Below are 15,704 nucleotides of genomic sequence, written 5' to 3' on the forward strand. Positions count from 1 at the left end.
GTTAATAGTTTCTTGGAATTCCTCTTCCAGGATCTGACTGCGGGAGATCGCTGCATTGTGCAGACAAGCGATGGCGATGATTATGGTGATGCTATGGTCCAACCTTGTGCGCAAAGGAATACTCAGCGCCAGAAATCTCCGTTTCAGCACTCCAAAGCAATGCTCAACGCGGGATCTCGTGGAGATGTGCTTCTTATTATATCGCTTTTCCTGTGTTGATGTTGGATTCATTAATGGCGTCATTAAATATGGGAGGCAGGCATAGCCGTTGTCACCGAGAAGGATCCCGTCAATCACGCCTTCCTCGAAATCACCCTTGATTGCACTGTTGTTGAATATGCGCGAGTCGTGAGTGGAGCCGGGCCACCTTGCAACTATGTTCAAGATTTTGCGATCACTGTCACATATAACTTGTACGTTAATCGACATGTATCCTTTCCTGTTACGGAATATTTCGGCCTCGCTACCTCCTGGTGACATGATAGGTAGGTGAGTGCAATCGATTGCCCCCACTACAGGAAAACCAGCAATTTTGTAGAAGGGTCAGATCATGTCAGGTGATACAGGCCATATTTCCACCATCTTGGATTGTCATAAAGATAGGCATGCTTACAGAGCTGTGTTTTCTGATTTCAGAAAACCAAATTTCATCAAAAAAGGTCATCTTGAACCGAAGTTATGACCGTATAAAAATTGCTATTTTTGTGATCGCTCAAGCGGAAAAAATATCAGAAATTTACACATCATTCATCATCATTGGTTTATTAGCAATTTTATCAGTTCAATACACCACAAAAAATGCGATACAATGAAAAGACAGGAAGATGTCGAAACGACAAGGAGCAGTCTATGGAATCTGACACCCACCTTGGCCTAGGCGATCTAAAGAGGAGGCATGCACACTGAATGAAAGTAAAGAAGATAGTATAGAAAAAAGAAAGCGACAATAAATAGGGCGGCATGTCATGGGAAGCGAGATCGATAGGTCAGTTGTGGTCCGGTAATCTTGAGGATGGACTGTATTTATTTAGTAGTAATTGCTTGTATTTCGACTTGAATGTGGACATGCTCGTCGACTGTCGGATGGCCGGCGGGATACTGTTCCACACAACAGGTCCGGCATATTTGATAGAGCGATGATCTTTTCGGTCGATCATATGATATTTGGACGACGTGGACGCGCGTGTGTTGTACCTGTGTGCTTTTGATTCCGAGGTAAAGAAGTCATTGAAATATTCGGGGCAACGACCGCAGTGGAACTGATACATAAACTTGGCGATTTCTAGTTTCCGCATATCTTCTATGTTTAGGACGCCGAATCTCTTCAGCAGCGACTTGTTGGATGGGCAGCCAGGCCCCGTTGGGGCCCTAGCTATGATTCGGAGTACTTTATGCTGTAGTTTTTGCAGTGGCTTGAGTGCAGTTTTTCTGGCAGCCCCCCAACAGAGGATGCCATAGTGTAACTTCGATTGGATTAAGGATTTAAAGAGTATCAGAAGAACCCATGCTGGCATGAAGCGCCTAAGGCTGTAGAACAGGCCGCACTTCGGTGATAATTTAGTTTCTAGGGACTGAATATGACTCTTCCAGGACATGTTCGAGTCCAGTAAAACTCCGAGATATTTGGCATTATCTGTGTTGGAAACAGGCTGACCAGCGATATTAACGGTTAGGTTATTTTTTGAATTCACTGTCAGCAATTGCGATTTCGAGGCGTTTATGCAGAGGTTGTTCTGGGCCGTCCACTCATGGACTTTGGGCATTTGGTCACCAGTCAGGGCATCCAGCTCTGCCGTCGAAGATGCTGAAGAGAGGAGGTGAGTATCATCAGCGAACAGTGTGGTGTTCAATGAGGAGGTTTCAAAAATGTCGTTGACATATAAGGTGAAAAGGACCGGTCCAAGTACTGAGCCTTGGGGCACAGTGAGCCTTGGGGCACATGTACTTTAAATTTGCTATATTTCGGTCAAATTAGGGTTGTTGAGAGTGACACTTACACACTTGTTCATTTATATCCTGCTTGATACTTTTTTGATTTCTTCGACACTTGGAGCTGCATAGTCTGACCTTTAACCTTGTGATTTTGTTCATGTCTTTGAAAATCACTCGCGCGTGACTTCATTTTCAATTGCAGATATCTCTTGGTGACTAGGTGATATCATCAAGTGTAATCACTCGCGCGTGACTTCATTTTCAATTGCAGATATCTCTTGGTGACTAGGTGATATCATCAAGTGTAAGGTATCATTGGAAAGCTCTTTAAAAGGACTTTCAAAATCAATAATAAAATTAGTTACTTCTTATCCACACATTGGAAAAAATTTGCTGTAAAATTATGTTGGAAAAATTGTTGATTTCAAAATATTATTACAATTTTACTTTCATAACAGGTTGTACGGTATTAAATTGAGACTTATGTAAAGTATGAATAGTTGTAGTATAGGTTCTGTTTTGGGCGCTGATTGTCACAAAAAGGTCTACCATTATCAGAAGCAAAAATTAGTTTCACTGGATGATCTAAATGATGAAGAACGAGAGCTTCTGAATATCAGGGTTGGAGCAGCCTGCAACGTCAATACTACTACCGACAGCCTGCAACGTCAATACTACTACCGAAACTGATGTTTTGACTACTGGTACAATTTGCACGTTTCACAAGTATATATTTTTGGACAATTATTCTAAATCATATAAATCATGCTGTGATGTACTCAAAGTCCACCAAAAACCTATTCGAAACGCACGCATCATTACTTTGAAATGGTATAAAAAAATTAAAGAACATGACAGGAGTTCGAATATCATTCCAGGGAGGAAACTGTGCAATAATTGCAGATACAAAATGGAGCAAAAGCTTGTAGGCAATCATGATACATCATCAAGTACTAGCGGAAGTGAGATGGAAGAAACTCGATCACAGTTTCAAGCAGATTCCTCGCTGTCATCTCTAAATGAGAGTCTTCAAGCTGTTGGCGAATCTCCAGTGAAGCTGCGTTCGCTTTCTTGTAATCGAAAAGTAGGATACGGCAAAAGAAAATTACAGAATTTGAATCTTAATGTTAGAGCAAAGCTTTCCAAGATTTTACATGTTGATGAGATTCCAGAATTAGTAGGGGAGGATAAAGAGGAATATGAAAATGAAGCAGCTTTTGAAAATATCATATCAAAAATGAAAGAAAAAATAAACAGCCCAAATTCAACAAGAGCTCAAAAAATTCAAGTCTTAACAATGGCTCCGGAAAATTGGTCAAGAAAAAAAATCTCCGAAATTTTTGGAGTAAGTGAAAGATTGGCGAGAAACGCCAAAGAACAAAAAAGAAACAATGGAGTTTTTACTTTGCCACCACCCCGAAAAGGGAAGATGCTTTCAGATGAAACAGTTGAAAAAGTTGTGAAGTTTTATGAAAACAACGAACATAGCAGGTTGATGCCAGGGATGAAAGACCGAGTTAGCATTAAAAAGAATGTGTATCAACAAAAACGTCTACTTTTATGTACTCTGAAAGAATTGCATACCCTGTATAAACAGCAAAACCCGGATGCAAAAATTGGATTCACAAAATTTTGTGAATTGAGGCCGAAATGGTGCGTTAGTGCAGGATCATCTGGAACACATGCTGTATGTGTCTGTACCATACATCAAAATGCTGTTCTTTTGCTGCATGCTGCCCGCATTGAAGAAACTTATAAAGATTTGCTTCAATTGGCAGTCTGCAATATTGAAAATAGAGACTGCATGCTACAGCGTTGCCCAAACTGTCCCGGGTTTCAACCCGTTCAGGAATTGCTTGACTCAAAATTTGAGGATGTGGATGAACTTATTTCGTTCAAACAGTGGATGTCAGTTGACCGAACTGATCTAATAACTCAAACCTTAACCATAACTGAATTTATTCAGTTGATGTTAAAAAAGCTAGCAGATTTAGCACCACACCATCACATTTCGCATTCACAGTCTTTATATTTGAAAAAACGAAAAGAAAATATGGATCAGCAAACAGCTCTTGTGTTAATGGATTTTGCGGAAAATTATTCTTTCCACATTCAAGATGAAGCGCAAGGGTATCATTGGACTCACCAATGCTGCACTGTGCACCCGGTAGTTTGCTACTACAAGTCTGCAAGCAACGATATTTTACATTTAAATCTATGCTTTTTATCGAAAGAGTTGTTGCACGATGCAGTAATGGTGTATCTGATTCAGCAAAAGACAATTGAAATTCTCAAAAGTACAATTCACAACTTGGACAATGTGGAATATTTTAGCGATGGTTGCGCTGCCCAGTATAAAAACAGAAAATCATTCTACAATTTGTGCAAGCACAAAGCTGACTTCGAAGTGGATGCTGCGTGGTCCTTTTTTGCCACGAGCCATGGTAAATCGCCATGTGATGGCATTGGTGGCACTGTAAAACGAGCTACAGCAATGGAAAGTATGAGACGCCCACTGAATGGTCAGATTTTGAACGTGGAAGAAATGATGTCCTTTTGCGTGAAAAATCTCCAAAAAATAAAATTTATTAATTTGCTCAAAGACGAATTGGATGCTACGAAAGCTTTTTTGGAACAGCGATTTCGGCTTGCTACCACAGTCAAAGGTACTCGGGCATTCCATCATTTTAGGCCATTGTCATCAACGAAACTGGGAGCAAAACGTGTAAGTCAAGACAAACACTATGTATTGGAAGTTGAATTAGATAAAGACCCAAACCAAGAAAATGTACTTCAAACTGAAATTATCGAAAACAAATTTGTATGCTGCGTTTATGATGAAAACTGGTACATTGGCATGGTCACAGAAATTGACAAGCCAAACAACGATGCATTAGTTGAATTCATGCACCCAAAAGGCCCATCAGAGTTTTTTCACTGGCCTCAAAAAAAAGATTCTTGCTGGACACCGTTACAGCACATTTTGTGCACAGTTGACGTTCCTCGTTTATTTAATAATCGGGGACAATACCAGCTGACAAAGGAATCAGCACTGAATATCATACAAGTTTGGAAGAAATATCATCAAAGATAAATAGATATCGAATGAGCAATTAGTTATTATCTAACAGTATGAAAACTAATGAACCCGCAGGACCTTATATTGATTTTGATTGTCATTGTTCCTTTCATTGTTTAGTGCTGATCGTTGCCCGAATGTATTGTGTCAAGTACATAAAACATCGCATCTTATCCTGTCAGTTGTGAATCCTGATGTGTTGTGGAAGTATTGTGTGGTTACCTCGAACTGTGTAGCAAAATTTTCTCAAATTTTCAAAACTATCTCAAATTATTGTCAGTATAATTTATGTCAGCAATCATCTGTTTGAGTTATACTGACTACCTTATGTATAAAACACTTGGCAAGGTACTGTATATAGAATAAAGGTGGAATGAGTTGCTTCACAGAGTTTGCTCTTGGTAAAAAGGGGGAGGATTTTGAATAAATTTACAAGCTAGCTTCATGGCGCTCTTATGGTATGTTATGATTCAAAAGTAACTAATGTTATTTTTGTTTTTAAAAGCTCTTGTCAAGAGCTTTCTAATGATACCTTACACTTGATGACATCACCTGGTCACCAAGAGATATTTGCAATTGAAAATGAAGTCGCGCATGAGTGATTTCCAAATACATGAACAAAAAGGCGAGGTTAAAGGTCAGACTATGCAACCCCAGGTGTCAAAGAAGGCGAAAAAGTGTCAAGCAGGACATAGAACAACAAGTGTGAAAGTTTTACCTTCAACAACCCTAATTTGAACGAATTGTAGCAAATTTAAATTACATGTATAAATTTCTGACATTTTTTCCGCTTGAGTGATCACAAAAACAGGAATTTTTAAACGGCCATATCTTTGGTTCTACTCATCCGATCTCGATGAAATTTATTTTTTTGAAAGCAGAAGTAAAAGTTTTCTAACCATACCAATTTTTATGATAATCTGAGATGATGGAGGTACATTTTGGAATTTTTCTGGATCACCTGACATGATCTGACCCAGAAGCCTTCCTTGATCTTTTGAACGTCAGCATAAGAATACTGGATGAAGGAAGGCTTCTGAGTGGCGATGGCGTAGGCTACTCTATGAATGCTGCGCTTTGCTGTGCTGCGTGACACACCCATCAAGTCTGCATCCGATTGCTGTATGTGGCCTTTAGCAAAAAAACGTAACGCCATAAGGAATTGGAGCAGTGGGGGCAGACATTGCGGTCGGACAGATAATGACTGTTCATGTTTGATAATCCTGAAAATATCGATCTTTGGAAAAGCGATAGCGCTTGTAAAACTTCTTGTCTGTATATATTTCTAATGGATTGTGAACATCTTTCAAATAATTTTGTGGAGTGTGGTGGTGGTTTCGCTCTTCGAGTATTTCCAGAATTTCAATTGGATCTTCACATTCGTTTAAGTTCATTTTGCAGAATACAGGTGTAGGTACACTATTACTTGCTGAAAGTTTTAATAACAGGATATCGTTAAAAAGTTAGATTGCAGGAGCTTTGATAACCTAGGGTCCACGGATAATATGGATAGTACATGCGACCAGTTGAATGTGAGAATATAGCTGGAATATGAGGTACTGCACTGGAAGTGCATCCTGCATATAAAGCCGGCACTGTGAGAGCCTAGGGTCCTTGGATTGGTACATGTACCAGGAGTTTCGTTGAGAGTTGCACTACGTTCGCCGACACCTGCTAGCGAAACGTATGCTATGCATACTAGCTGTTCCAAATAACAGTCAACACTGCCCAAGCAAAGCGATATTGCTGATTCCTTATATCTGTGTGTAGCCCACCATACGCTGTGGTGGTGATTTTCGGACGACAGTCTCCTGTTGTCATGGCGAAACCAATCACGCATATCAGATTCGGAGTAAATAAAATCTGGCAACATGATTCTCGAAAATGACGTCTGAAAATCGATACTCAACTAAGTGACAAGAATTGACGCGCACTCAAGTTTGAGTATCGATCAGCACTTAGTTGAGTAGAGAATCGCACTTAAGTGCTGATTTGTTAAGGAGAGGAGTTGGCCTCGGCCCTTTCGCTCATACGTACGGATTCACAGCGCACCCTGTTACGTAATAATTGCTTGTTACTCCACCACCACATAGAATCATTGAATGCAAACATAGCCAGAGACACTAAATCGCCTGCCTTATCAGCGGTAAATTTAGCGGATAATCTAGTAGTTTAGCGTTAGAATATTCATTGTTCGCACGATTACAGAAAAACACTAGATCTAGTGTTAAAACACTAGCAGTGGCACCACTAGGCCTATCTACATGTCGCTAGATGTCTCGATAAATTACCCGACATAAGGTGACGCAATCGTGCGTCACAGACAACGCAACTTTGTCGGGGAAAGTTACCCGCTAGCAGGGGAAATCGGGTAACGGAAACGTTCGTCTGGATAGTTTGGTTTTGGTATGTCAATGGCCTAACTTTTAGCACCTGTTGATGTAATTATATCGGCAAATGGTGATATGCCTATAATGGCAAATGGTGAAAGTACCGTACTGCACGAACGAAATTCTCTGATATGGACCATTAAATTTACCCCCCGATAAAAAAGCAAGCCTTTCTACCAAACACTACTTTAATTTAGGCTCTAAGAATGTTTGCTGTAGCATATTTGTTGACTCAAGAAGTATTTGGTACGAAGTATTTGGTACCTAACGACTACTTTTGCAGATGATACGCGTTCTTATTTGACCTAGTCACTCTCCATAATACGCATACTCTCTTTGCATTGGGTTAATAACTAATTATATACCATCGAATGTAATGCAATGTTGACGTTCGATGGATAAACCCTTCTAGTACTCAGCTGTCGAGTGTTGATTAATAACAACAAGGCACCGCCCACGATTAATAACAGCAAGGCACCGCCCACGATTAATGACAACAAGGCACCGCCCACATACACAAACACACCCACTATGCATTTACTATACACATGGTCCATGGACACATCAGATCTTGGGATATACATTAATTGATAGACGATAATGTCATATATAAAGTAGACAAGACGATAATGTCATATATAAAGTAGACAATGTCGAAAAAAACAATACATTACCTGGTCGGAACAGGAGGCAGAAACAATGATAGCGATTATCCGCGAGCGTCAATTGATTGACGAAATAGACAAAAGGCGGTAGAGGAACCGAAAACTATTCAGCAATGCCTCGGAGTAATTAAAAAGTCGAGGTATTCAGGAGGTGGCAAATAATAGCCCTTTTTCGTTCGTTGCAGTCTTGGTCTTATATACTGTTCTATCATTATAGGACGTCATGTCGCGATAAATGGAAGGCGATGAAAAGAACCTATTATAAGATAAAACAGGCGGTCCACAATTGTGTAATGTTGATACATCACCCTGTATACTAGTCGTTTGTTTTCGTTATTACGTCACGCAGACAAAATATTTCCTTCATTTTGAATTTGATTCACTGCATTACTGACGTTCGCTACTGATGAGATTCAGTCTTAGACAGTGGTTCTCAACCTTTTTTGACACCAGCCCCCCCTTGGAGCTCAAACGATTGTTGAATTTCGCAGTTGGTGGCAATTTTTCTTACCTGCTTCCAAATCACATCAATATTACATACACATTCTATCCCACGGCACAGTTTCGGTGTCCGTAATAAATTTTTCAGTGATTCTTTGCAAAATATGGCAAGATGCCGCCACTGGTCGAGTCAATGTTGCAACAAACCTTTACATTGTTGAAATCGTTTAAAAATTTGAAAATGAATTTTACAGCAGGATTTGAACTATAAATTGCATGGTAACCAGCTGATGGACGATATTTCGACTGCGTTTGACAGCATCATTTCGAACATAAAATGTATTTATTGATGATAGTTACATTTGTGCTTTTTTGAATTGGTAAATTGTAATTTTGGAACGTTGATGAAATCACATGGGACGGATCGATTTCATTCTTCACGTTACTTTGTTGAATACTGATGCTGTGTTTACGATCAATTTCTGCCTCTGATGTACATATTAGTTGTTAGAGTTACCCTGTTACAGCAACATCCAACTAGTACTTCCGCCCCGAAATATGCGTCGGAATGGGCGCTAAGCAGCTCACGTGGCCGCATTACTTGAAAATGAATGAATTGCTTGGCTCCCGGCCTCGAACGTGTGGTAAGATAAATGCCGAGAAGCTTAATAGTCAGAGAGTGCGGTTTGTAACTAGTCATATTCAATTCTTTCTACAGGCATTGCAAAGCAGAGTAGATAACTTTCAGAGCCCATCAAGCAAAGATCATAGTGATGATGATGGTGACGCATCTTCTTAATGAGGCGACCCTGTCAACGCCGACTGTTGTATGCGTGCTGGATGACTCCGTTTCGGATGAAGAAAGAGTAGAAAGAAGAGGAAAGCGGAAAAGGCATAGCGGTATAGATCTCCCTAATATTCGGTTTATTGCTTTGGCGTAAGATAATCATATATAATCCTTCGATTTCAGATATTGATGACGTGGTGCAGGCAATACGAGAGGAAGGGGAGAAAGACCGCGAACTCCTCAAAGAAATGTTCGAATAATTCTTTTACAACTGTTAGAATTCAGTTTCTTAATATTTTGAGTAAACCAAAATGTTACGAAACATAGAACAGCAAAGAAAAATCTTATAGGAGTAGTTAATATCGCTCAGAATGGCGAAGTGGATAGTTGTTTTCAAGAAAACGGACAATAGCTTCACGGATTTCACTGCCTTCCGTCGAAACCGTGCTAACATCGTCATTGTCAGTATGTTGAGCTTGCGGAGCACTTACAGGTGGTTGTGCATGCTCACATTGTGCAACAACTTCTTTGGCAGTCTCGCATATATTGTGCAATACACAGCATGCGGCAATGATGTCAGTAACCATCACGACGCTTGTGTCGATCTTTTTTGCAAGAATCCTCCACTGTTCTTTGAATCGCGCGAATGAGTTTTTCACAATAATGCGGACTGAGCTACGCTAAAAATTGAAAGACTCGTATCTTGGCTGAAGAGCAAAGCCGACATATGGTTTCATGAGCCGTTTACCCAGCGCGTATGATCGATCACCAACAAAACCGGAGGAATATCGAACCCTTCAATCCTCTTTGAATTCTTAAAATTTGATATTTCCTAATTATCCTCGCACTACTCAAATGACATCCCGAAGGTTATCTTCACCTGAGGAAGTAGGTGCGAGTATCGCCACAAGTTGGAAGCTCGCAGAACTGTGGCATCGTGACATGACCCTGGCATTTTGACACTTATATCCCTGAAACTGAGAGAGAAGGTTGGAATTGATCCATAGTCCAAAAATTAAACCATATTCCGCTACGCGCCGTACCAGTACTTGTCGTCGTCCACAACTGCTTGAAGTATTATAGACTCCCAACATTTCCTGTTGGTATAATCCTTTCTGCCAATATAGCTGGAGCTGTGACTGGTATGTGCGAGCCATCAATGCAACCAAATACCTAAGTTGATGTAGGCCTATTTGTCAACCGGGCAGATTAGAACAGTCAACACTCAAAGTAAAGTATTGGTATAACCTGTGGAAAATGATGAGTCTCAAATATTCGTCGACTTATATTTTCTTCTCTTACCTTGATGGCATACAAATAAATTTCGATGCTTTTGCTGAAGCTGCTTCGCAAAATCTGCAATCAATATAGTAAGGTTGCAGTATTGCTCTCGTAGCACCAGCAGGTATTGCAATAGTCGATTTAAACCTTTTCACAAAGTTGTGGACGGCGCTGTCACTTCAGCCGAATAAATGACCAACTGTTCTGTATTCTGCTGTAGAACCTACGCCGAATAAATGACCAACTGTTCTGTATTCTGCTGTAGAACCCAACTTAAATATCACTATTGCAATTCTTTTTGACGTGTCGACTGGCTTCCGTACAGAATCTTCACCTGTGAAAGCAAAAAACGACTACGCACCCTGAATATAGGTTCCATACGTGGCTTTATATCGTCATGAAATTCGTCCACGACTGATTCAAATGTCACTCGCCTCATTCGGAAGCTGTTCATCCAATCGTCGTCGTTGTTTTCACACATGAACCGCCTCCAAAAATCATCGTACCTTAACAAACATTTGTGTTTGAAGTGAATCAATTATTTCGTTATGTCGATTATGATGATTTAGGCTGATGGAGCTGTGGTAAACTGACCTAGATTTCATCCACAATTGTGTGGGAAGACGGCTGTCTCGCTCTCGATTCTCTCGCTGAAGTACTGAACAGATCTTGAGGTCCACAGAATGTCCTGATCATCTTTACACATGTACTTTGTACCTCCTGGCTTGGAAGAAAATAATGAATTTCTTGCTGTCTGTGAAAACAGTTTTAGAATCCACTCTCAGATAAAGGTGTGTTCACAGAAAGCACAGTCCCGCTGATTACCTTCAAAAGGTGACTGGTGTCTGAGCATATCAGAATAGGTTCATCGGGTCGGGTTGGTTGAGGTGCATAGAAATTTTGATAATTAGGGGTCGAAACAGCTCCGTGAATAATCGAGAAGAAATTACGATTGGTTGATACACCATCAGCCACAACTTCATGGATCTGAACATTCCATTCCTCACATACCGTGACAGCTTCCATGAACAAGAACATGGACGCAAGTGTGAATGCCTTTGTTGTTGTAATTGGCCACCATGAAAATGGGATGGAAAAAAAGTTTTCGATCAAATGACCGCAGATAAAACACTAAAAAGACAGATTCAGAAAAAAGTATTAACATGGTAAGCTAGTCCATAAATTTATTAATGGTGCTCCTCACTGCAAATATGAGTTCCAATTTGATCCGGTGTATGACGGTTAGGGTGGAGTGAAAATGACTTTTTTTTTCAAATCAAAAAAGGCCTTCCTCAACCCTGACAAATGACCTAAAACTTCAATCAAAAGTGACTTCAGGGTGTTGCCCCCATTTTCTTTGACCTCGCCCTTCGTTTCGACCATAGGACTCTCACCAAGGGATTGATTGGTTACAATACCTTCTTCAAACATCCCCTTTGACTTCAATCACCCCTCCCACACCTACACCGGAATTATAGCAACTCAACTCACCCATTACCACAGAACCGATGCGACCCCCCCTCCCTATCTCCAAAACACATTCACCGATTCAAAAAACGACTTACTAGATTAGGACCTTGTTCAGTATGAGCTACTGTAGTCAGTTTTCAATTTTATGGTGGCTCAGAAGCTCAAAAGTATGTTATTAAATCTGCGATTGATAAACCTCAGATCCATAAAACTACCCGTGCTGGTTCAACTGTGAAGTCGCTCATGTACCGTTGAACGCGCCGCAAGCTCACCTAAACATTTTGTAATTTTAACTAATCGTGTGTCACGTGACAGGGGCGAGACTGCATTTCGTAGTTATTGTTTTTTTTTTTATTATGCCCGTTTGACCGCAGGTGAGATACATGTATGGAGTCCTGGAATAATTTCCCATTCTTCGATTCATCTTTGTTATTACAAAGTTATCATTCTGATACGGTAAGCTATTGCACCATTGTTGTCTGATGGCCAGTTTAATCAAACTGAGGAAATGTCTGATAGTTAGTTGTCTTGCTGGACAGACTGGTGAGCCTCGAACTTCAGAGTACAATACCGCAAGTCATCTCAGTCAAACAAGTGATTGGATTGATTCGGCGGCTGCAATAACAGCTTATTGAAATACTTTCATGTTACAGATGATCGATGATCGTCCCAGACATTCGCGAAGAGGCACAACGATAAAACAAACAAAAAATACTACAGTGCCAGATTGCAAACCTCGAGCAAGGAAATAAACGTGAAGAGAGTATGCGCCAAGCTGAACTGCATCTTAGGATTAAAATAGATCCTATAGAACAGCAGTTGAAGGAGAAATTGATTCTCTTGATAATTAGTTTGTTTGTTGATCATATTATTTTACTATTGTTGATTTTGAGTTGTTCTTGAATTTGATTGAATGAATTTGATTGAATTACATCTATCAGTTAATGCGTCGTCATTTAGCTTGTATTCTTGAAAATGGTAAAAGGTGGGGGTTGACCAATGACAGAGTAACACGCTTTCTATTTGTGGTGGTCAACACCAATATCAGAGAGAAATATCTCATTGCATCAACTAGTCAGGAATACCATAGAATTGTCAATTCAATTCTGTACCAGCATGAAAACGAGGTAAATACTACTTCCATCCTAAAAAAATGGTGCTGAGACTATCGGAACTTATTCATTTATTATTGGTTCAAAACACTGGAAGAGTAGGATTTGATGTGATAAGTACGTAAAAATGCCGGCCAGGTCCCGCTTAAGTACGAAGGCCGGCATATATAAGGGATGAGAAGGATAGGAAACATCATGCTGATCTCACAAATATACTTTTGATACTCCGTGACTCCGTGACTCGATCAAAGGAGACAACATGAAAATTCTGCTTCATAAGGAAATATAAGTTGCCTTACCTATAATTGTTTCTCACATTTCACTTCCATGAGTTGAGTTTCAGTGGTGCCTCGATTTGTGAAAGTTATTTCGAGGACTGTATTTAGGTATCTTTTAGTGTAGAAACCGATGAAATTAAAAGTTGGAAGTTCAGACGTGATTTGCAGATTACTTGCAAGGTATAAATAAAACTTTGTCATGGAGTACAAGATTTCACTAAATATACCAAAGATCATGTCCTGTTAGTTGCTAGGATCATCTTGTCCTGTTAGTTGCTAGGATCAGCTAGCAACTAATTACTGCTATACAAGAGCTCCAGACTGTGAAGTAATACGTCAGTTCATATGTCAGTCGAAGATGGATATATTTTTGGGTTTGACTAGTCGGCTGTTTTCAGTATGAGACGACTCATCAAACTGCAACACGTGTGGAAAATATGACATCAAAACCAAGTTCAACAAACAGTAGGCCTACTCCAATAAGGAAACTGTTGATCGCATAGCTGGCGAAGTTTGTGTTACTATGTAAGAGAATCTACATCAAGACATACTGGTAACCACAGTGATGATGAATTGTAGCGAAACCAGCAATATTTCTCATCTCTTCTTTTTTTCATCACCTCTTCGAATTGGAAGCAGAGAACATGAACGATTGGCAAAGACTGTTGTTGTTCTTACGCGAACAATGCCAGAATGCACATCAAAGTCGAGCGTGATCATTGTGAAGGCATTTGTAAGTCATTAAAAACGTCTGCAAATTATTCGATGAACTTTTTACATATTATACTGTAATTTGGGTGTGTTTTGATGTTTTTAGACATGTTGCTCCTGAACGATAAATGTGCAATATGCTCTATATAATAATGCTTTCGGAAGGCACAGTCTAAGATAATGTCGATGATGCGGATGAATACATAAACAAACAAACAAACACAGTTTGTGAGTTTGCACTCCATCCTACAGTCTCTATAGTTAAGCCAAGTATTTCAGACTAATTTACGCGTGCGCGTTTTTGGCGTTTAGCATCTGATTTATGATAAAACTTTGTCTCCACACTTCATCTATCCGATTGTTGTTACAATATTCCAATATTTGAATCAGTGAAAATATAGTGTATAGTGCCTACTTGCAATTTTTGTAATGATAAATCTAATAGCAATTGTTTATATTACCTGGATATCGGTTTATGGTAATTTAAGTGTGTGTCAACTTAAGCAAGGACTGAGCGCAAGGGGAGATTCAACAAGGGGAAGAAAGTTCGATCTTATTGAACGGTTTGAATCTATTTTCTTCGAAGATTCTACATTACTCGGATCACATTCAATTATATTTTAAAGATTGCAAGCGTGTGACCGGGATAATGATTTCAGGGAGTACATCATGTCTTGGCCAGTAAAGAAACACTTTTCCATTGAGTGGCTAATATCTGGTTTCGGAAAATATATTTATATTATCTTGAAATATGAAGACAAATCCTTACGTTTTTGTGCATTGAGCTAAATTTTGTTACGACTGTCGGCGGTAGGTAGCGACTACAGATTGGGTCAGGACAATCGCTGTAATTTGTTCCGATCGAAAGAGTCCTCGCAGCCAGTTATAGTATCGGTGATCAGTCCACAGATTCCGTACTTGTACAGTTGGAGCTACGATGAAAAAGAAGGTGTTGAGACTTATTAAGATTCAGTCGTTTCCCAAATAATATCATCGTTATAGCTGGGATGTCATTTGTTGTAGATTTCATACTCCATGAGTCTTCTCGTCGACTGCAAATTGGGTACTATTACAAACGGCGAGCCTGTCCACTGTCCAGCTGGAATCGGCTATGGCTCTTGTAAGCAGTTTGCCTGTTTCGCCCACATGTTGATCCATCTCTTGCACTTAACGGATTGATATGTAAAATAAATCCATACATCAAAATCAAGTCAGGTTATGGAAGCATCAAGGGAAGCGTCAATTAATCAATCTCCTTCTTCGAGATGAGTATTTGCAAGGAAAGATCAAGGCCATGAAGCAGACGGCAAAAAATAAGAGAACGGGAGAGCAAGTCGAGGAAGGAAGAGAGCATCCTAACGCAACAAGCTCTGCAGTTTTTGTTTTATTTTTCATATATACATATATACAATAATAGATTATTTATTTTTTAACTTCGTTACCTCATATATCAACTAGGGTCGGCAGTAGGTATAGCATGGACTGCACATACTAGTTTACCCACCGTAAATGGTGTAAACTAAAACAATCAAAATAAATATTGCTATAGTACCAGTAA

At 39.7% G+C, this 15,704-nt stretch overlaps 3 protein-coding genes across 5 annotated transcripts in view; 2 read left to right on the top strand and 1 right to left on the bottom strand.

Moving 5' to 3' along the window:
• The window catches only part of LOC145434839 (uncharacterized), a 249,143-nt gene that overhangs the window by 178,371 nt on the left and 55,068 nt on the right, over positions 1 to 15,704 (top strand). The gene's annotated exons all lie outside the window — the stretch shown is intronic.
• Positions 1 to 15,704, bottom strand: part of LOC145434849 (uncharacterized) — a 262,689-nt gene that overhangs the window by 21,705 nt on the left and 225,280 nt on the right. The gene's annotated exons all lie outside the window — the stretch shown is intronic.
• On the top strand, positions 30 to 6,388 carry LOC145434829 (uncharacterized). 2 transcript variants are annotated; one of them, XM_080312058.1, is made up of 3 exons: positions 30 to 85; positions 148 to 2,152; positions 2,222 to 6,388. In XM_080312058.1, the coding sequence occupies exon 3, from the start codon at positions 2,843 to 2,845 to the stop codon at positions 5,024 to 5,026; it is 2,184 nt and encodes a 727-aa protein (XP_080168184.1). In that variant the 5' UTR covers positions 30 to 85; positions 148 to 2,152; positions 2,222 to 2,842; the 3' UTR covers positions 5,027 to 6,388. The 2 variants fall into 2 exon arrangements, with proteins under 2 accessions (XP_080168184.1, XP_080168183.1); XM_080312057.1 differs by lacking the exon at positions 30 to 85 and having other exon boundaries at positions 96 to 2,152.

Source organism: Botryllus schlosseri, chromosome 3 (genome assembly GCF_051294905.1).
Source record: "Botryllus schlosseri isolate E-star chromosome 3, Bs_hap1, whole genome shotgun sequence".
NCBI lineage: Eukaryota > Metazoa > Chordata > Ascidiacea > Stolidobranchia > Styelidae > Botryllus > Botryllus schlosseri.